The sequence below is a fragment of the Nomascus leucogenys genome, chromosome 8, assembly GCF_006542625.1.
Source record: "Nomascus leucogenys isolate Asia chromosome 8, Asia_NLE_v1, whole genome shotgun sequence".
Taxonomy (NCBI): domain Eukaryota; kingdom Metazoa; phylum Chordata; class Mammalia; order Primates; family Hylobatidae; genus Nomascus; species Nomascus leucogenys.
In genome coordinates this window covers 68,556,847-68,580,008 of record NC_044388.1, presented here as the reverse complement: position 1 = coordinate 68,580,008, position 23,162 = coordinate 68,556,847, and the positions used below count along the sequence as shown (strand labels likewise).

Genomic DNA, 23,162 nt, shown 5'->3' with positions numbered 1-23,162 from the left:
GAAGCTTGGTTCATGACTATACAAACTACAGACAGAGGGTTTACACGTGCCTCAAAGAACAGTTGTTGGAAAGGACTTTCAGCTCTATCAGTTTAATTCAGATTTTCCCTTGTACAAGAATGAGATCTTGAGAGGCCACTGCAGGCAACCTAAGCCTCTCAGTTTGACTAATGGAGCGGCCCTACAGCTGAGGGTTTTAGGGCCATTGACTTTGTGCACGTTTTCTCAGTAGCACATTGAGAGTTGTCAAGAAGATTAAATGAGACAGTAGATGTGAAGTATGCAGAATAACAGCCAACATTTGTGGAGACTCCAGCACATAATATGTGTTTAATAAATGCTGATTATTATTGCTTTAAAACTTGTATGTTTAAAACAAAGGTCAAAGGATAATGAACTTTCTCAACATGTGTAAGCCCATTGTACCCATTATAGGTTAACAAGCTCCTGATACACACAGGAGCTGGGAGAACCCTCTCTGGTGCTGTTTGTAGTGGCTGAGGCACCTCCAGGCAGATGGGAGGCTCCGAGGCTCCCAGCATCCCTTGCAGCCTTTGCTTTGAGTCTTACCTGCTTCCTAGCTGTAGGTGCAAAGAAAATGAAGTCTGTTTCATTCCATGGGTTTGAGTAGAGGATTTTTATTGGGCAGTGTTGTGGGCCAAATGTATCCCCCCAAAATTTAAATGTTGAAGTCCTAAACCCCGAGTGCCTCAGAATGTGGCTGTATTTGAGACAGGGCTTTCAAAGCAGTCATTAAGTTATTACTTAATAACTTAGTAGTGAAGAAAGTCATTACGGTGGGTCCTAATCCAACATGACCGGTATCCTTGTAAAACGAGATTAGGACACAGACACACACACAGGGAAGACACAGGGAGAAGACGGCCATCTGGAGCCAAGGACAGAGGTCTCAGAAGAAACCAACCCTGCCGACACCCTCGATCTCAGATACCAGCCTCCGGAACTGTGAGAAAATAAATTTCTGTTGTTTTTTGCCCCCCACCCCACCCTCCAGTTTTTGGTATTTTGTCATGGCAGTCCTAGAAAATGAATACAGGCCACTCCTAAGTTCTCCCTGAGTACTATTATTTCTGGGGAGAATGCTGGGAGTTAAAGTGAAGCAGGGGAATATACCAAAAGAGAACTCAGGCTGTGTTTGAAACCCTGGCTCTACCACTCCCTGACTTTGTGACTTGCGCCATGCACTTAACCGTTTTGTTCTTCATTTTCCTCCTGTGTAAAGTGGGAGTGAGCTGTTTCCTAAGGTGTGGTAAGGCTTCAGTGGAGTCATTTATGGAAGGTTTATCACTGTGCCCAACATATGGTAGGCACTGGATAAACGGCATTTATTGTTATGACGAGACACAAGATCAATTAGAGCAGCAGTCCCCAACCTTTTTGGCACCAGGGACTGGTTTTTTTGAAGACAACTTTTCCATGGGGGGGGGGTGGGGGATGGGGATGATTTCAGAATTATTCAAGCTCATTGCATTTATTGTGTACTTTATTTCTATTCTTATTACATTGTAATATATAATGAAATAATTATACAACTCACCATAATGTAGAATCAGAGGGAGCCCTGAGCTTGTTTTCCTGCAACTAGATGGTCCCATCTGGGAGTGACGGGAGACAGTGACAGATCGTAAGGCATTCGATTCTTATAAGGAGTGGCAGCCTACATCCCTGGCATGCATGGTTCACCATAGGGTTTGCACTCCTATGAGAATCTAATGCTGCTGCTGATCCGACAGGTGGTGGAGTTCATGTGGTAATGCAAGCGATGGGGAGTGACTGTAAATACAGATGAAGCTTCTCTCGGTCACCTGCCACTCACCTTCTGCTGTGTGGCCTGGTTCCTAACAGGCCATGGACCAGTACTGGTCTGTGGCCGGCGGGGTTGGGAACCCCTGAATTAGAGGTCTTTTGGGCTATAAATTGTGTACATTGATTATCAATCTTAAATAATATTTGCTTATCCACAAACTGGGAAAAAGAAGGCTCTTTAGAGATTTAAAAATACTTCCTGCTGACATTCTGAGGAGTGTGGAATGAAAGTGTAACAAAGGATCCCTTTGAAAGTGTAAAGTAAATCAAGGGTATTCTACAGTCACTTTTTGTTCTGTGGTACGGGAAGGAATAGCATTTTTAGTATTCTTTCCCAGCTACATTTATTTGTAGGGGGCAATGCAAAAGAGTACTGTTTGTGGTGGAAGAATGGCTTGCTATTAAATAAGGAATTGTTTAACTTGATTGGTTTTGCCTTGGAGCATATAAGGCAGTGTTGCCGAGTGTTTATTTTCTTGTTATTAAGCAGTTGGAGTTCTTTGCATATTTTGAATATGAGCCCCTTAGGATTTGCAAATATTTTCTCCCAATCTGTGGGTTGTCTCTTCACTCTGTTAATTTTTTCCTTTGTTGTACAGAAGCCTTTTAGTTTGTTACACTGGACATTCCAGGCCTGGACAGTTGCCTGTTGCTCATTGGTGAGCCACTGGTAAACCACTGCAGTAGGGGAAATACTTTTGGACCGTTAATATTTGCTATTTGTTAAAAATAGCCTGTTTGCATCCTTGGTTAGGAAAAAGGCAGTGTTTTTAACTCCTGGCAAAATGTTGTTTTGTTGGAAGAGTATGAAGGCCATGGAACAGAAATCCCCAAATAATGTCTTTCTAGCAGCACATTAGAGTAGATTTAAGACTTGTGTTTGAAAATTGCAACACAGTTTGATTGTGGTTTGATGAAATAAGAAGTCAAACACTTGGGCATGTATTTTATTTCCTTGCAGTGACTTTGAAATCTTGCAAGAGCTGTGGAAATTGAGCTTTTGCTGAATCTGAGCTATGTCAGCCTTGCTTGTTTGTAAGAATCTGATCAAAATAGCTATGCTCTACTGTCCCCTCATGCATAAAGGCCCACACAATACTTTAATTGTTGAGAGCACATTGCTGGATGTCATGAATGAAAATGCCACTTTATTTGCTGCTCTGGAGGGAGTGGATCAGTAGAAAAGTAAACTTTGCATATATTCCTTTTAAATGTGAAGGGTTTATTAAGGAACATCACGATACATATGTTTTGTAAGTTTTATTTTTAATTGACAAATAATGTATATGTTTATAGGGTACAGTGTGATGTTTTGATACATGTGTATATTGTGGAAGGATCGAATCAGGCTAATTAACATAACCTGTCACCTCAAACAGTAACTTTGTACCCATCGATCAATGTCTACCCTTTCTTCCTCTGCTTCCTTCCACCCCCAGCCTCTGGTAACCACTGTTAAACTCTCTGCTTTTTCGACTTTTTTAGATTCCACATGTATTTAAGATCATACGGTATTTGTCTCTCTGTGCCTGGCTTATGTCATTTAACACAGTGTCTTCTAGGTGTATCATGTTGTCGCAAATGACAGAACTTCCTGCTTTTTAAAGGCTGAATAGTATTCCATTGTGCATCTAGACTACATTTTAAAAATCCATTCATCCCTTGATGGCACTTAGGTTGCTTCCGTATCTTGGCTATAGTTCTCATAGGGTTTGCACTCCTATGAGAATCTAATGCTGCTGCTGATCTGACAGGAGGTGGAGTTCAGATGGTAATGCAGGCGATGGGGAGTAGTGTAAATACAGGTGAAGCTTCTCTTGGTCACCTGCCACTCACCTTCTGCTGTGTGGCCTGGTTCCTAACAGGCCATGGACCAGTACTGGTCTGTGGCCGGGGGGTTGGGGACCCCTGAATTAGAATTGCAGTGAGCGTGGGAGTGCAGATATTTCTTCAACATACTGATTTCAGTGTCTTTGGGCATATACCCAAAAGTATGATTGCTGGATCGTGTGGCAAATTCTAGTTTTAGTTTTTTGAGGAACTTCCATACCATTTTCCATAATGGCTGCACTGATTTACATTTCTCCTGACAGTGTGCAAGTGTTCCCTTTTCTCCACAAGCTCTCCAAGCACTTGTTATCTTTCGTCTTTTTGATAATCGTCATTCTAACACATGTGAGGTGTTGTCTCATTGTGGTTTTAATGTGCATGTTTCTGATGATTACAGATGTTGAGCATTTCTGCAGATATCTGCTGGCCATTTGTATGTCTTCTTTTGAGAAAGGTCTGTTCAGATCCTTTGCCCATTGGTAATTAGAATTATTTATTTTCTTGTTATTAAGCACTTAGAATTCTTTGTATATTTTGAATATGAGCCCCTTATGATTTGCAAATATTTCCTCCCAGTCTGTGAGTTGCCTCTTTACTCTGTTAATTTTTTCCTTTGTTGCACAGAAGCTGTTTTAGTTTGGTGTGCTTTCATTTACCTATTTTTGCTTTTGTTGCCTGTGCTTTTGGGGTTAAATCCAAGAGATCACTGCCCAGTGTCATGTGTCATGTAGTTTTCTCCTATGTTTTCTTCTAGCAGTTTTATAGTTTCAGGTCTTACATTTCAGCCTTTAATCGATTTTGAGTTGATTCTTGTATAAGGGATGAGATAAAAGTCCATTTTCATTCTTCTGTGTGTGGTTATACAGTTTTCCTGACACCATTTATTGAAGAGACCATCCTCTTTACATCGTGTGTTCTTCACACCTTTGTCAAAAATCAATGGACGTAAAAGAGTAGGTTTATTTGTGCACTCTCTGTCCTATTCTGTTGGTTAATGTGGTTGTTTTTAGGCCAGTAATCATGGTACATATTTTCATTTTCTTCCCTTTTTTTTCTTTTTTTTTGAGCCAGAGTCTTGCTCTGTCACCCAGGCTGGAGTGCAGTGATATGATCTTGCCTCACTGTAACCTGTGTCTGCCAGGTTCCAGCGATTCTCCTGCCTCAGCCTCCCGAGTAGCTGGGATTACAGGTGCATGCCACCACGCCTGGCTAATTTTTGTGTTTTTAGTAGAGACAGGGTTTCATCATGTTGGCCAGGCTGGTCTCAAACTCCTGACCTCAGCTGATCTGCCGGCCTTGGCCTCCCAAAGTTCGGGGATTACAGGCATGAGCCACTGCAGGCTGGCTCATGTTTTCATTTTCTTTGGCCACCCACATTGTTACTCTTGACTGTTACTTTTGTTACTGTTAACTGTTATACATTGTTTCTTTTGCTGTCTATAAAAAGTCTTTTTTCTTTAAGATGAGTTTTTTTTTTACAGTGTAACATCTTCCATTTATGCCCAACTCCTCCCTAAACTTTATTTGTAGTGGGTGCTAAGAATTGCAACACTGAGGATAGAGTAAGTAGTATTAAATGAGGATTTTTTGGGAATACCAGTCATAAGCATTATAAGTTTCTTAGAGTATCACAGTTTGTGTATGTGAGTGTGCATAGGTAGTGCAGGGAGTGTGTGGGCAATTCTACATGTAATTTTACCTTTCCAAATGATGAAAATAATTTACAAAAAAATTTGCCTAGATTCCTGCCATCCTGATAAAATAGTCGTATTCCATTTTACACGTTATTTTTGCAACATTTTCTATATGCTACCCTTTTTACATAGTTATACATATACTTTTATATTTTCTTATTCATTAGTTATCTCAAATGTTTCTCATTTTATGGCAGATACTTTATAAACTGCCCATTTTTTAAATTAAAGAAACAAGGTCTCACTCTGTTGTCCAGGCTGGAGTGCAGTGGCGTGATCATAGCTCTCCATAACCTTGAACTGCAGGCTTAAGGAATCCTCCTGTCTCAGCCTCCTGAGTAACTAGGATTACAGGCTTTCACTATCATGCCCAGCTAATTTTTTTATTTTTATTTTTTTGGGGGGGAATAGGGTTCTTGCTGTGTTGTTCAGGCTGGTCTCAAACTCCTGGTGTCAAGCAGTCCTCTCACCTCAGCCTCCTGGAGTGCTGGGATTGTAGGCATGAGTCATTGTGCCCAGCCTATAATAACCTGTTTTTAATGATGGCATACTTTTCTATTGAATGGGTTTACCATTGATTACTATCCTTCTGTTGTCCTCTATTTAGGTTGCTTTTACATCGTTTTGTCTTGCAAATAATGCCTCAATATTTTTTCAGCATTTAGCTTTTTATTACCCAATGAATGAATTTCCAAGAATCAGTCAGAAGTTATGGCTTATGGCAAACACTACCGTATGATACCAAAAAAGGACAGTGATGCAGGGCATGTCCTTTATGCTTCCTGTGCTAACCAGTGTCTTTACTAATTGTTGAACTTTCAAATTCCTTCTTCCTTTTGCTACTTGAAATCACGCTGAGACGAATATTTTTCATACAGAATTTTTGTGCATATTTCCCATAAGGGCAATAATAGTGGGTTTGAAATGTACAGCCACAGACCCAGGATGCTACAAATGTAACTTTTAAGTTTTTCCCAACTAAATTTAATGTAGCTTTCACACTACATGGGCAGTTTTAGGCAACCCATTCCAGTGTAGGGCTGGTTACATTGAAGGCTTGCGCACCTCTTCACCTGGGGAGGAACTAAGCCCTGAGGAGTTTACAGTCCTTCCTGGCCTTGGCAAGGGCAGCTGGTCCTGCTGTTGGGGCCTGGCTCTCCTCTGCGCTGGTGGAGCACATCCTTGTGGTCCTGGCGTTGGCCTCTTGTTTTTGTGTCTGCTGCTTCCTGCAGCTCCTTCTATGGCTCCAAGTGGATGGTTCACACTTGATGGTCTCCTCCGTCCAATTTCAAGACCTCTTTAGGTCCGCCAGCTCTCATCCTGCCCCTTGGTTGTTCCCAGAGCCTGGGAGAGAGGCTGTGAAGTACCCGGGTCTGTGTACCTTGACAGCCACTCAGCCTCTCAGAAGCAGCACTTCCCTGCAGGGCTGGCCACCTGCCTTGGCTGCACTCTGAGAAGCCAGGCAACTGTCTCTTTAACTGGGATACCTCCATCATCCTAGACTTCTTGAGAGAGACCATCAGTTTCTATGGTTTCAGCGCCTTTGTGCTCATGTGTCATGTGAGTCTTCACACATGTATCTAAGGGCCTGTTCTGTCCCCACTGAAACTGGAGACATCCCTCCTCCAGCCCGTGGACCAAGCTTGCTGTCTCCTTTTGTGCAGAAAACTAGCCCTTCCATCATTCAGGGCTTTCCTTCCCTCCATAATTATAGTACAAACTCTTTGTGTTAATTTCTTCAGCTTTGCTTTTGATTTATGAAGACAAACTTTTAGAATTAAAAAGAAAAAAAGATTTTCCCCTAATTTCTGGAAACTGATTTGACTTTCAGATTTGTCTCTACTTCAGGTTTATAAAACTTGACTTAGAGGCCAGGTGTGGTGGCTTATGCCTATAATCCCAGCACTATGGGAGGCCAAGGTAGGCAGATTGCTTGAGCCCAGGAGTTCAAGGCCAGCCTGGGCAACATGGTGAAACCTGTCTACAAAACTAAAAAAAAAAATTAGCCGGGCATTGTGGTGCACACCTATAGTCCCAGCTATTCAGGAGGCTGAGGTGGTAGGATGGCTTGAGCCTGGGAGGTTGAGGCTGCAGTGAGCCGAGATCGCACCACTGCACTCCAGCCTGGGTGACAGAGCGAGACCCTGTCTCAATAAACAAAATAAAACAAAACAAAATAAAAGAAAACAACCAGACACATCAAAACAAAAAACCCAAAGAACTTGGCTTAGGAGCTGGCAACCCAGAGATTGATTTTTTGTCCCGGGCTATATTGCCTCTCCCTATGGAAGAAAGGACACAAAAGACTTAGGCTGCTGTCTAAATGTTGGGTGGAAAAGGAGATGGTAGAAGGCAAGCAGGGAGGAGGCTGGGGAAGCAAGGTCTTAACAGCTCAGCAGTAGTTACCAGTTAATGCATTTATTCTATGCACAATGTTGCAAGTGTTAATTTAGTAGATGTAGAATAATATTGATAGCAAGTGCTTATTAGTGCAAGGAACTGTTTTTAGTGACCCTACATTTTTGACTTGTTTAGACCTTACAACAATCCTGTGTAGTACTACTATTATTACCTCCCTTTTATCGACGAGGACCAAGACAAAGTGAGCTTTTGTAACTCTCCACTAACTGGTGGGTCTAGGTCTTGTAGCCAGGGAGCCTGACTCTATGTTGACTTTTTGCTTATAATCACTTGCTGTGTTGTTGGTCACAGGATGGGAGATCACAGTTAGTTAATCATTACTGAAGATAGGTCTTTTTCTCTTGTATTTGTTATGATTTGGTTCATTTCTTAATGGGTAGTTGATCATTTCATAAAAGGTGTTTCTTTTCCTATTTAAGACATCCCATTTTTTGTTTTAGTTTGTTTCTTAACTTACGTATATTACCTCCCTAACTTAAGTGTTTCTCTGATGTGGATAAAAAGAACTTTTCAGTTTCAAGTGCTTGGAATCACCAGAGTTTAAAATCTGTATCATCTTAGGCCAGTAATTTGCTTTCCAGAGTTTTGTAATTTTTTAAAAAAAGGCTTTGTTATAGAAAATTTCAAACATACATCAAAGTGGAATTAGTAGAATGAACTTTCATGTGCCCAAAACTCAGCTTCAACAATTTCCAATCCATACCCAATCTGGTTCATCTAACTGTTCCACCAGAGTTTCTTAACTTCGGCACTTACTGACGTTTTGGGCTGGAAATTTTTTTGTTGTGGGAGACTATGCTGTTCCTTTTAGGATGTTTAACAACATCGCGGATCCCTGTCCACTAGATGCCAGTGGTACACTCACCCTTTCTTCTAGTTATGTCAACCAGAAATGTCCCCATGGGAGCACATCAGCCTCAGTTGAGAACTATCGATCTCTACTCACCCCATTCACCCATCCCCATTAGATCCTGTTAGATTATTTGAAGCAGATCCCATATATCATCAAATCAAAAACAATTCCAGGATGTATGTCCAAAAGATCAGGCCTCTGATTTTGTTGACCCTTTATAGAGGAAAGGAACAAAAATCGAACTCTGTGCCTGTATGAATTGTGATAGGAGCCAGCTGCACTTGGCTGCAGAGGCGGTTATATTCTCCATCAGCCACCAGTGTAGATATGAGCCAGCCAACACAAAGAAATTCATATCACACTCCATCCTGGACTTTAAAAAAAAATTGTGGCAAACTGTACATAACACAAAATTTACTATGTTAACCATTTTAAGCATATAGTTCAGTAGCACTGAGTACATTTACACTGTTGTGTAACCATCCCCACCATCCATCTCCAGAATTCTTTTTATCTTGCAAAACAGAAACTCCATACCCATTAAACAATAACTCTATTACTTTCTTTCTCTAGTCTCTGGCAACCACCATTCTACTGTCTGTCTCTGCATTTGGGTACTCTAGGTTAATCTCATGTAAGTGGAAGCATACTTGTCCATATTTGAACCTTGTGATTGGCTTGTTTCATTTAGCATAATGCGTTGAAAGTTCATACATGTTGTAGCATGTATCAGTTTCCTTCTGTTTTAAGGCTGAATAGTCCATTATATGTGTATACCACATTTTGTTTATTCATCCATTGATTTGGGTAGCTTCCACATTTTGGCTATTGTGATAATGTTGCTATGAATATGTGTGTACAAATATCTCTTAAAAACCTTGCTTTCAGTTATTTGGGGCTCATTCCTAGAAGTGGGATTGCTGGATCATCTAGTAATTCTATGTTTAGCATATCAAAGAACTTCCATCCTGTCTTTCATACTGGCTGCACTATTTCACATTCCCATTAGCAGTGCACATGGGTTCAAATGTTTTCACATCTCTGTGAATACTTACTATTTTCTGTTTGGTTTATAAAAATATATAATAGCCATACTAATAGCTGTGAAGTGGCATCTCAGTCTGGTTCAGCCTGTACCTTATAAGATGCACACGTGTTGTCACTGAAAAGCAATCCTATATCTGCTAGAACCCTCCTGCTAGAACTACGTGGTGGCGTTGTGTGTTTCTACTTTTGCTTTAGAGCAGTTTGCTGTGGAGCACTCTGCTGGCCATCCAGGATTCCCTCCTGGGGAGAGGGTGGTGGAGCAGGTTGAGTCTGTACGTAGAGGGCAGCTTTTAATCCATGATGAAGTCTTGAGTTTAGGCATTTACCATGAACAGTCAAGGAAAGGATTCTGGTGTAAAAAGATAAACTTATGCACATTAATTTTTTTTTTTTTTTTTGAAAGGGAGTCTCGCCCTGTCACCCAGGCTGGAGTGCGGTGGTGTGATCTCGGCTCACTGCAAGCTCCACCTCCCAGGTTCGTGCCATTCTCCTGCCTCAGCCTCCTGAGTAGCTGGGACTACAGGCGCCCACCACCACTCTTGGCTAATTTTTTGTATTTTTTTTTTAGTAGAGATGGGGTTTCACCATGTTAGCTAGGATGGTCTCGATCTTCTGACCTTGTGATCTGCCTGCCTCGGCCTCCCAAAGTGCTGGGATTACAGGCGTGAGTCACCGCGCTCGGCCCTAAAATTTTAAAGCATTTATTTGAACATTCAGTGGTTCATGAGTCAGGCAACACCAGACTGCAAGCACTTTGGGCTCCACCAAAAGGGATTGGGGAAAACTTTTATAAGGTGTTCAAAGAAGCAAAACCCAAGAAAATATTTGATGAGTTAAAGCCCTTACTTAGAGGTTATTTGGTGGTTCCTGATTGGTAAAGTCTCTAGTTAGAGTTTAGTAGGTAGTTTCTGATTGGTGAAGCCTCTAGTTGGAGCTTAGTTGGTAGTTTCTGATTGGTCAATCTTGTTTTTCTGGGCTATGACTATTCCCTCTGAATTAGGTTTTGGCTTGTTTATGTGGGAACCCAAGGCACTGGAGCCATCTCAGCCTATTGGCCTCCCAATTAATTTTTTTTTAAATACAGGTTAGATACAGAATCAGAGACCGTTAGACCTGGAAGAGACGTTAGACACCAATTCCCCCAAAGCACACATTTTAGAAATAAAGGAATTGAAGCCCAGAGCATGTAAGTCTTCTCTTCTTGATTTGAGGGTAAAGACCATGTCTTACTCTTATTTCACAATTACTTTTAGGTTAATTGTGTTGTTTCCCCAGTTAGATGATAAGATCCTTGAAGGCAGGGAACATACCTTCTTTCTCTTCTATCCCTGTGGTTCTCAAACTTGAGTGTGCATCAAAATCACCTGGGTATTGGGGGTGGTTAGAACAAAAATTGCCGGATCCCGCCTAGGAAATGTCTAATTCAGTAGGTCTAGCGTGGACCCCAAGAATGTGCATTTCTAACAAGTTTCCAAGGGTACATGGATGCTGTTGGTCGGGGGACTACACTCTTGAGAACCACACTCTGTCCTCCAAATCATTCCTCATGTGCACATGCTCAATAATTCTGGCCAAATCAAAAAGAATGCAGGAAATTTCCCTGTGGCCACTTTCCTGAGTTCTTCTGTGGCTGCAGGCTGGGCTGTGAGAATGAAAGAACATGTGATCTGTCACCAATTATAACTTTTTGACTTTCCAGTTGCCATTGGATGTTGAATGCAGGGCTGTGTCACCATTTATAGATCTTCAGTGTCACACCTTGAGTTTGAGGAATGCTCTTGTTTATTGGATGCCAGTTTAAAATGAGACATTGATGTAAGTCCTGCATTTTGCTAGAATAGAACAATGGGTTGAGTACCAGTTTTAGAGAATGTGAGTCTTGAACCTTGCTAAGGTGATTCTTTTTCTGTATACATTTTGTGTTTGTGCATGTTCATTGGCTGTTCATTCAGCCTAGATGAAAAGATATGACCAAATCGCACAGGACAGGCTCACAAGTCGCTTCTCTGTCTTTCAAGATAGAAAGTGAAGGTGGGCAGTGGTGAGAATAGGTTTTTTGGAAAGGTGAAATTCAATAAGGTCAACTTTTCTATTTTATTTTTTATCTTATTTTATTTTATTTTTATTTTGAGATGAAGTCTTGCTCTGTTGCCCAGGCTGGAGTGCAGTGGTGCAATCTCAGCTCACTGCAACCTCTGCCTCCCGGGTTCAAGCGATTCTCCTGCTTCAGCCTCCCAAGTAGCTGGGATTACAGGCACCCGCCACCAAGCTCAGCTAATTTTTGTATTTTTAGCAGAGACAGGGTTTTACCATGTTTGGCCAGTCTGGTCTCAAACTCCTGACCTCAGGTGACCTGCCCGCCTCGGCTTCCCAAAGTGCTGGGATTACAGGCGTGAGCCACTGCGCCTGGCCAACAGTCAACTTTAAAAAAATCAAAACAAACATTTTCTGAAAGCGATTATTTTCTACGAGTTACAAAGGGTCCAAAGTATTGTTTTTCACTGGGCAAACAAAATGAGCTCAAATGGAGCTGATGTCTGCGCCCTACCTCCCAGCTCAGCCCTAATGAGTTTTGTTATCAGCAGCAGTTTATTGAAGCATGAAATACCGATGCTGAAGTTGTGTCTGTATCTTTGGTCTCTTTTCAATTAAGTGTCTTCTAAAAGTGAATTCATACTGAGGTTTCAGTTTTGAATACTTTGAAGAGTTTAAGTTACTTTTCTAGTTTTAATGGATGGTTAAAGTATGTAATATATTTGGAATTTGATTTGGCTAAATATAAATTGCAAATGTACATGTTTGCTTATTGTTTTTTAAAATCGGATGACCTTTTCTATAGATTTCAGGAAATGTTTAAATGTTTTCTTTTAGGCACAATATTCTCAAGAGGTAGACCCCTGAGATTTTTCTAAGGAAATTTGGTGTCTATCCTGCATAACTGGACAGGCTTGGCACTGGATGTTAAATGCAGGGCTGTGTCACTATTTGTAGATCTTCAGTGTCACACCTTGAATTTGAGAAATGCTCTTGTTTATTGGATGCCAGTTTAAAATGAGACATTGTTGTAAGTCCTGCATTTTGCTAGAGTAGAACAATGGGTTTTAGTACCAGTATCAGGGAATGTGAATCACTCGCAGAGTCAGAAAACAACTGGTGATCACTTTGGAGAACAATTTGATTTCCCGGGTACCAAATAAGGGAGCTCTTTGGTCAAACTTTGCATCTCTAAAAGAACACCTTCTTTGTCTTAGGGTCCTGCTGGGGGTGAGAAAAGAGACCCACTAAACAGAGCTCACAGTTAGCTTAGTCTGTTTCCATGAAAAGCCCCCTGCTTGTGGGTGGGAAAGCAACCTTGGCCAGTCTAAAAGGTTAGAGAAGAAACTGTTGGGTTTGTCACATCTTATACCACACGAGGGTATAGTTATCTTGTTCTGTTATATTCATTTCCTCTTCCAAACAATCTGTTGGAGAGAAAGAACAAATCCAAGTCTGAGAAGACTCTAGGTGTGGAAATCAGCAAAAAACAAGAGCAAGGGTGGGTGTGGTGGCTCACGCCTGTAATCCCAGCACTTTGGGAGGCCGAGGCAGGTGGAACACGAGGTGAGGAGATCGAGACCATCCTTGCTAACAAGGTGAAAACCCTGTCTCTACTAAAAATACAAAAAAAATTAGCCGGGCGTGGTGGCAGGTGCCTGTAGTCCCAGCTACTTGGGAGGCTGAGGCAGGAGAATGATGTGAACCCGGAGGCGGAGCTTGCAGTGAGCCGAGTTTGCGCCACTGCACTCCAGCCTGGGCGACAGAATGAGACTCCGTCTCAAAACAAAACAAAACAAACAAACAAAAAACCAAGAGGAAATTCACACAAAGGTTTTTATTTTCTCTTCCCCTGCCACAGGTGAATTTTGTGGTATGCCAGCTTGTTGCTCTGTTTGCTGCTTTCTGGTTTCGCATCTATTTACGTCCTGGTACAACCAGCTCTGATGTCCGGCATGCGGTTGCCACCATTTTTGGCATCTATTTTGTCATCTTTTGTTTCGGCTGGTGAGTATGAACCTCATATATTCTAATATTGGTCATTTGGATGTTTTGTGGCAATGTCCTTGGAATTGCACTAAAGCAAGAAATAGACGGTATTATAAAATATGTATTATAAAATTTTATATTGTAAATACCTTATAGTAGGATAATGAGGACATTGCAGGAATCTCCATTTACTGTAAGAACCTGGAATCTCCATTTACTGTAAGAGCCAATAAATTGACCATCCATTGGAAGTCAGTATAGTTCACTTTTTCTTTCTTTTTTTTTAATTTAATTTTTTTTTTAATTGCCCTCTCTGTCACCCAGGCTGGAGTGCAGTGGCACAATCTCGGCTCACTGCGACCTCCGCCTCCTGGGTTCAAGTGATTCTCCTGCCTCAGCCTCCTGAGTCGCTGGGATTACAGGTGCACATCACCATGCCCAGGTAATTTTTTTTGTATTTTTTTTAGTAGAGACGGGGCTTCACCGTGTTGCCCAGGCTGGTCGCAAACTCCTGAGCTCAGGTGATCCACCCGCCTTGGCCTTCCAAAGTGTTAGGATTACAGGCATAAGCCACCATGCCCAGCCCATTTTTTCTTAAAATTACACTTCTACAGATCCCTCCCAGTCATGTAAATGGGATGCTGTAAGGTTTAATTTTTCCCAAAAGGAACCTTTCCTAACTATTGTAGATGTTGGTGTATTTCTTGCATTAGTGCTAGAGTCGTGGGTGTAAGTCCTGGATTTCCCCAGAGTAGAACAATGCGTTTAGTGCAGATCTTGGGGAAGGTGAATCATTCTTTAACTGGGAAAGCTGGTCAGTTGTACTTTCCTCTACTAGTAAGCCGGCCAAATACCCTGAAAGGTGTTAGGGAAGAAGCTTTGGAGACCAACATATTTAGAAGTACACCTTCAGGAATTTTGTGAATTTGTTTCTGGTATTATACTAGAATTCTGCCCCTATTCCTTCAACAAGTATCTGAGAAAGGATGAGTATTTTAAATCAGCCACCAGGTAGAAGTCTTGGTATCTGAGGAAGCCCATTAAAAAATAAAGTCTTAAAGAAAGAACTCATCTCTCTGGACTCTCAACTGCATATGCGAAAAAAGTGTAAGCGTTCCATTTATGGATTCCTGACATTATTAGCCTTGCAGTTGGCAAACTGTGTCATGAGTTCCTTGTGTCATTTTAAGATACAGCATCTTAATTACATAGAAGAAAAATATTTGGTTTATTTTCTGTCACATAAACACGAGTTACTGATCATTGATCATTTGTGTTTTTGGCGGGGGTAGTGATGGATTCACAGTTTGGGTGACCAATAGGTGTGTTAATATGAAATATATTCATTACTCCTCCCCCTACCTATTATGTCTTAAAGGTACTCTGTGCATCTTTTTGTGCTGGTGTTAATGTGCTATGCAATCATGGTCACTGCTAGTGTATCCAATATTCACAGGTAAGATACCGGGAATGAACAATACAAGGTGAGATTTTTTTGTGTGTGTGAACTTTGAAATATATTTCCAGTGTAAAGATGTACCTTACCCATTTTCCACAAGTGGTATATCTTAGTTTATCTAGAATATCAGGAGAGATGGGGAACCCCAAAGGCTGGAGTCTTCAGAGAAGGCTTTATGAAAAAGATCAGTGCAAATTGGGCCTCAGGTGGAAGAGAATATGTAATGACTAGGCTGCTCTATTTGTGACAGCCCGAAACTGGAAGCAACTCAAATGTTCAACACAATGAAAATAATGAAAAGGCTGGGCGTGGTGGCTCACACCTGTAATCCCAGCACTTTGGGAGGCAGAGGTGGGCAGATTGCCTGAGGTCAAGAGTTCAAGACCAGCCTGGGCAACATGGTGAAACCTCATCTCTACTAAAAATACAAAAAAAAAAAAAAATTAGCTGGGCGTAGTGGCGCACGCCTATAATCCCAGCTACTCGGGGATGCTGAGGCAGGAGAATCACTTGAACCCAGGAGGTAGAGGTTGCAGTGAGCCAAGATTGTGCTACAACACTCCAGCCTGGGTGACAGAAGGAGACTCCTCTATCAAAAAAAAAAAAAAAAAAAAAGAAAAGAAAATAATGAAAGATTGGTATACGCAACGATGTGGATAAATCTCAAAACAAATATGCCGAATGAAGGAAGCCACACAAATTCTATTCTGGAAATTGCAAACTAATCTATAGTGACAAAAGCTCACAAGTTAACTGGGATGGTGCAGGGAGCTGCGGAAGGAATCACAAAGAGGCATGAGGAAAGTTCTGGGGGGCAGTGGGTGTCTCCACCTTCTTGAATCTGCTGATGGTTTTCTGAGTATCTATATATGTCAAATATATATATGTTAAATTGTATACTTTCTATGTGTACACTAAAACTGTTAAAAAAGAAATATTTTTACGATGATGTTTTGATTTCAAAGTACAGAAGTAGTTTAAGTCTACCTTGGAGGCAAAATGCTTGGATAACCAACTGAGATACCTGGGTTTCTGTTTTGCGTGGTCTCTGTTTCACATGGTCTTTCTGAAAACTCAGGGTTAGCTCTGCCTTTTGGGAATGCTGCAATGTAAGTTCTATGAAAACAAAGATTTCTCTCTCTCTCTTTCACTGTTGTATCCTCCAAGCTGGGAACAATACCTGGCACAAGTAAGAGCTCAATAAATATTTATGGAATGAATGACTGAATTACTTTTAAAAGATATTTGTCCTTTTATGGCTTCTGACGGCCTCTCTGAAAAGCAGGTGCCTTATTTCAGCTTCAGAAAGGCTTTTGATTAATCGCTATTAGCACAATAGTTTTCCTTCTTAAAAACATTGACATTTAACTTTTCATTGTATGATCTTGTAGTTATAACACATTTTTGGTTTCCCAGGGAAAATATTTTTTCCTGCTTTTACATTTTATAGTCATTCAACATAGAATCCAAAGGAGCTCTGAAAATTTGAATTCTAATCATCTCTCTTCTCAGTGCCCTGCTTGAAGGGGATAGTGTGACTTCTTCTAGAAAGGAAATAGGAAATCCATTTTTCTAATTTGGAAAGAACAGGTTTTGGAAATGTTTCATATGATGACAAAATTATTATAAAAGCTTTTATTTTTTAACTAGAGGATGAAAAGGCTTGGCTTTTCCAAAACTTGGTTTTGGAAGCAATTACATAGTAAATGATTAATAATAATGTTGGTGCAACTGTATAGCACATTCCCAACTTCCTTACAAATTGTAACTTGTCAGCTCTTCCCACATTTGTGTGATGCTGATGGGATGTGGTCCATTTTTCAGAGGGTCAGGAACTTGACATGCACACTTGTTTCATATCAGGCCTAGGTTCACTGTGTTCAATTCCAGTGTCTAGGAATGGAATACTCTGGCCTTGGCAGAGCCATGTGGTTTACAGACAGGGTATGATGGTGCCACCACAGTATTACTGTGGTAGCAGGGGGCTCTGCCATCAGACCAAGAAGGAAAGAGGCCAGCACAAAATGTTCTTTTTTTTTTTTTTTTTTTTTGAGACAGAGTCTCACTCTGTTGCCCAGGCTGGAGTGCAGTGGTGCGATCTTGGCTCACTGCAACCTCCACCTCCTGGGTTCAAGTGATTTTCCTGCCTCAGCCTCCTGAGTCGTTGGGACTGCAGGTGTGTGCCACCACACCTGGCCAATTTTTGTATTTTTAGTCAAGAGAGGGTTTCACCATGTTGGCCAGGATGGTCTCGATCTCTTGACCTCCTGATCTGCCTGCCTCGGTCTCCCAAAGTGCTGGGATTACAGGTGTGAGCCACTGTGCCTGACTGATGCTCCTCTTGGTTTGCTCTTGTGGCTGCCAATACTGCCGAAGTGGAAATTGTTTCACAATTCTCCTTGGATGAACTCAATGTAAATTTTTAAAAAATCTCAACGTTGTTTCCTGTTTATGGAAAGAGCTCTAGGCTGGATTCAGGAAATCAAGGTCCTCCTAGCAGTGTGAATTTGGACCAGTCATGCAGCTTCTCCATATGTCAGATTTCCCACCTGCAAAATGCTGTATTCGCAGCAGTTTGAATGCAAGTTCCCTTCAGTACCATGATGTCATGATTCTGTGTGAATTGCTCTCCTCTTTACTTCACTGAATCAGTGATAAGAGTTCTGCTACATGGCTGGAGAAAGGGAACAGTTGCTGGAGATGACAAGGCCTAACTTCATTCCACTTCTGCTTCAACTCCTAAGGGAGTTATTTTCTGTTAGTCATTTGCATTGTTGACCATCTTCCTGGTTTGGAAGTGGTTTAGGATGAACCCACAATAGAGAAAAAATCTTTTCTGCATAGTAACTACTTTGTTTGCAAATAATGGTAAAGAGCACATAAAAGTTACACAGTAATTTAGAGTTTACAGAACTCCTTCATGCTATTTAAAGTCTGGCTATCCCTTGCTACCAAATGAATTTTTATTATCCCTACTTTACTGTTCCTTAGGCTGATCTAGTCTTCATGAGTTATTTTAATGTGAATATGTGATTTCAATATAATTTAATATCAGAAAATACCTCTTTCCTGTTTTATGGCATATATTTAAAAGTTATACCTTCTGAATTTATGTCTATATCCGATGGGCTCCTGAACCACTTAAAATGTGTAATGTATTCATTTCAGTTCATTTCGACTAACAGTAACTGAACCCCTCCCATGTGTCAGGTCAAGGGTAGGGACGTTCAAGGTCACAATGAGTTGGGGAAACAGACACATACACAAATAATTCTAATATTGTAATTATGTGTGTTAGCATGTAGTACTAGAGACACACAGACAGTGGAGCAATGAGTGGTGCTGGGGGTGGGGAACAGGAGATGTGGTGGGATGCATTGAGTAAGACCAAGCCAAGTAACATAGAAGAGGTGACTTTGGAGCTGACCCTTATCTGAAAATTAGGCAGGTTCCAGGTAGGCTATTGGATGGAGATGGGAATTGCAGTCAGAAGAAGGAGCATGCAGAAAGACATCTTGCCGGAAAATACAGGGTTTCATTGTGGAACATGAGCAGTGCAGTGTCATTTGAGAGTAAGGTAAACATGGAGCATGGCTGGAGATGAGTCCAGAAAGGCGAGGTAGAGCTTAGCGCGTGAAGCACCTTGCATGCTGTGTTCAGGGGTTGCAATTTCACTAGATAGTGGGATCCACTGGAGACTTTTAAGAAGAGTAGCAGTCACATAGTTGTTTATTCCTTTGACACACAGTAGGTGAATATGGTGAACAAAGCACAGGTGACCATCTTTGCCCTCATGGAGCTTACAGTTTGGTCAGGGAGATGGGTGTTAATCAGATTGTCTTAGCTGGGACTGCTATAACAAAGTACTGTATGTAGAGTGGGTGGCTTATAAACAACAGAAATGTATTAATATTTCTCAGTTCTGGAGGCTGGAAATCTGAGATCAGGGTTCCAGCATGTTCTGGTGAGGACTCTCTTCTGGGTTACAGACTGCCGTCTTCTTGTATCCTCACATAGTACAAAGAGTGAGCGCTCTCTGGGGTCCCTTTTGTAAGAGGGCTAATCCCATTTATGAAGGCTCTGCCCTCATAACCTCGACACCTCCCAAAGGCCCCACCTCCTAATGTTGAGGATTAGGACTTAAACATAGGAATTTTAGGGAGACATAAACTTTCATTGCACAGCTTATCACCTATATTTATAATTACACATTTGACAAGTACTTATATGTGGATGTGTGTGTTTGTGTGGCTTGTGTGTGTATTGCTAGTGTACACTATAAGGCGGTCAGGAACACATCTCTGAAGGAAGCCAGGGGATGCTCATGAGTAAGTGGTAATTGAAGCCTGAGGCATGGAAGGGCAGGGTCCCAAGCTGAGCTTGGAAATGCTAACATTTGAGGCGTAGGTGGAGGAAGGAAAGCTGAGCAAGGAGCCTGGGAGGAATTAACCAGAGAGGTGGGAAGAAAACAGGAGAATGAAAGCGAAGAGAATAAAGTGTTTAAAGACGAAGTGGCCAGCAGTATGGTGATATTTGTACTTTACAAAAATCATTATGTAAACATGAGGGCTGTGAAGAGGAGAATCGTGAGTGTGAGGCCTTACAGGTAGTGATTCCCAGCCCTGGCTGCGCACTGCCATTCCACCTACCAGATGTGGCAGGAATTAAACAGGAATAGCTGGGAGCAAGTCCCAGGGATCTGTGGTTTGCAAAGCTCCATTCCATTATGGAGCTAAGGCTGACAGCCACTGTAGTGGTCCAGGTGAGAAGAGATGAGGGGCTCAGCTAGAGTAGTGGGTGGAAAGGTGGCCTGGGATGTCGTTGGACCAGATAGGACATTGTGACCAATTGCATGTGATGGATGAAAGAGAGGAAGAGGGGAACATTAATTGAGTGCATTATTGCTATGCATAATAATCTGATCATCTATGTGTTTGCTTTCAGATATTCCTTTTTTGTAGCAATGGGATATCTTACAATATGCCACATCAGCCGAATATACATCTTCCACTATGGAATTCTCACTACAGATTTTTCTGGGTGAGTATCTTACTTTAGGGAGAGGGGTTTGACTGCTGACTTTGACTTGGTCTCTTGGGGTCTGTAAACATCAAGGGTGCACAAAAGAATCATTGGTGCTTGGTGAAATCAGTTGGTAAGACACTGCTAATAAGATTCAGGCTGGAGACTTGATTGATTGGTAGGACTGCTGGCTCTGCTATGCTGTAAGACAGGAATCACAAACTACAGCCTGTGCGCCATATCTGTCCTGCAGCCTGTCTTTGTACAGTTATATTGGAACACAACCAGGCACTTACTCATTTATGTATTGTCTATGACTGCTTTTGCACTACAGCAGCAGAGTTGAGTAGTTGTGAAAAACCACGTGGCCTGCAAAGCCTAGAATATTTACTATTTGGTTCTTTACAGGAAAACTTTGTCAACCCCTGTTCTGAGGTTCTTAACTCAGGGTTGGTTTTCATCTCTCTTTTTTTAAACTTTTAAAAAAAATTTAGGGGTACATGTACAGGTTTGTTACATAGGCAAACCTGTGTCATGGGAGTTTGTTGTACAGATTATTTCGTCACCCAGGTATTAAGCCTAGTAGCCATTGGTTATTCTTCCTGATCCTCTCCCTCCTCCAATCCTCCACCTTCTGAGAGGCTCCAGTGTCTGTGGTTCTTTCTATGTATCCATGTAGTCTCATCATTTAGAAGTGAGAACATGAAGTATTTGGTTTTCTATCCCTGTGTTAGGGTTTTCATCTCTCACTAGTTAATAATATAGAAATTCTTTGATACTAGCTGATAAATACCTACTACCCTGACCCCTTTGAGTGTTCCTGGCTGCCCTTGCCCTGGCCCCCAGGCCTCCTTGACCTTCAGCAACTAGAAGGATAATTTGTAAACATTTTTTCTATCACCATGGCCTTAATGTGGTGGGCCCCCCCCATTCTGCTTGGTCACACGGTAAAGAGTGTGGATGGAACACTGAGAATTCTATGCCCTGTTGAGGTTAGTTCAGGAGCAACTTTTTGTTAATCTTGAGTATTGAACATTACAGCGGAGCTGTTCCTGGTGACGTGTGACGTGTTATCCACGTTACTTCCTGGGAGTTTGGTTGTGTTCTCTGCGGGCAACCTGAGGTCAGGGAGAACCCAAGGTCCCCACTCAGATTGGACTGTACATCCTTCAGTGAGTTGTTGGCAACCATGCAGTGAAATGAGGGAGTGACCGCTCATGGCTCATGAACTTTGCAAGTTGTGCAACTCAACTGTCCCACCTTCAAAGGGCTCAGGAAGGCAAAGAGTGTTGTTTTAGGACCCAGGGATGGTTGCATTTAAATCTTTATGACCGTGATTTGGTCTCAGACTGGTTTTTCACGCATAAGTTCTTCTTACCCTCAGGCCTCTGGGATTTTACCTGTTTTTTCTTCCAGTGGTGCACCCTCTCCCCCACGTTGTGCAGTGCGCTTTCTTAACCTTTCAGAAAGAAATTCACAGACTTTGTGTTTTAACAATATGCAGGCCGGCATGGTGGCTCATGCCTGTAATTCCAGCACTTTGGGAGACTGAGGTGGGTGGATCTCTTGAGGTCAGGAGTTTGAGACCAGCCTGACCAACATGGTGAAACCCTATCTCTACTAAAAATACAAAAATTAGCTGGGTGTCATGGCAGGCACCTGTAATCTCAGCTGCTCAGGAGGCTGAGGATGAGAATAACTTTAACCTCGGAGGCAGAGGTTGTAGTGAGCTGAGATCGTGCCACTGCATTCCAGCCTGGGTGGCAGAGCGAGACCCTGTCTCAAAAAACAACAAAACAAAAAGCCCAACATGCATTGCTAGTAAAATATGGAAAACATGAGAACAACAATGATAACAAAATAGCCAGACAGGTATAGTATTAAAAGGAATCTCTAAATGAGGATTGCAACTCTCCATAGCATTCAATCAACAAACCACTTTTTTGGTTTCACCCCAGAGCCCCTCATACTTAGAAGAGTTCTTGACACCTAATAGGTGGTCAAGAAATGAATGCATTAAATACTCTAGTATTTACTATTCTTTTCTTTAAGGTTTCCAGGAGACTCATTATTAAACACTCCCTCCATCCGTATTGGTTGGGATGTTAAACAAAAATTGCTGACTGGCTGAAATGACATTAATACCTATTGCCTGTATATATCTTCTTTTCTTTTTAAGGCAGGAAGCAGCTATTCATTTCTGCAACAACTTTTGAGCGGCCAGTATGTTAGGTAAATGCCAGGTTTGAGAGACACTGTGCATTCTAGGCAGGAGGAAGGATATTCCAGGCAGAAGAGCGGGCTTTGCAAGAGCACAGAAATGCAAGACAGGTGCCTGTGGAGGTACCAGAAAGCCTTTCTTTCCTTTACCACCCACATCCTTGTGTCACCAGGTCCTCTCAGTGCGACAGCCTGTCTGTCACTAGAATCCGCCCACTGCCCTTTATGCCCACTGCCACCACCCTGGACCACCCAAAGCCTGCAACGCCTTCCTGACTGGCTGTCCTTCCTTTTGCCCTGCCCCGTCTCCAGTCTGTGCTCTCTACACTCAACAGAATGAGGTTCTAGGCCAGGCACAGTGGCTCACACTTATCATCTCAGCACTTTGAGATGCTGAGCTGGCAGGAGGAGAAGAACCGCTTGAGCTAGTGTTACATGTGTTTATTCCCAAACTTGTTTATTGCAGTTGTATGTACGTATCAGTATCAGGATTGTCTGGAGACCCAGAACCAATAGGATTTTTATGTGAGAGGATTTATTATGGGAATTGGCTTATGTGATTATGGAGGCCAAGAAGTCCCACCATCTGCCATCTGTGAGCTAGAGATCCAGAAAAGCTGGTGGTATGATTCAGTCTGAGGCTGAAGGCCTGAGAACTTGGGGCGTAAGTCCCAGAGTCCAAAGGCCTGAGAACCAGGAGCTCTGTCTGATACCTAAGGGCAGGAGAAGATGATGGCTCAGCTCAAGTAGAAAGAGAATGAGTCCT

At 41.9% G+C, this 23,162-nt stretch overlaps 1 protein-coding gene across 1 annotated transcript in view; it reads left to right on the top strand.

Moving 5' to 3' along the window:
- The window catches only part of MBOAT1 (membrane bound O-acyltransferase domain containing 1), a 114,182-nt gene that overhangs the window by 49,248 nt on the left and 41,772 nt on the right, over positions 1-23,162 (top strand). Inside the window, exons 2-4 of the mRNA XM_003263553.3 lie at positions 13,568-13,713; positions 15,074-15,151; positions 20,099-20,194. Coding sequence (XP_003263601.2) covers positions 13,568-13,713; positions 15,074-15,151; positions 20,099-20,194 — 320 coding nt within the window. The remainder of the gene's footprint in view (positions 1-13,567; positions 13,714-15,073; positions 15,152-20,098; positions 20,195-23,162) is intronic.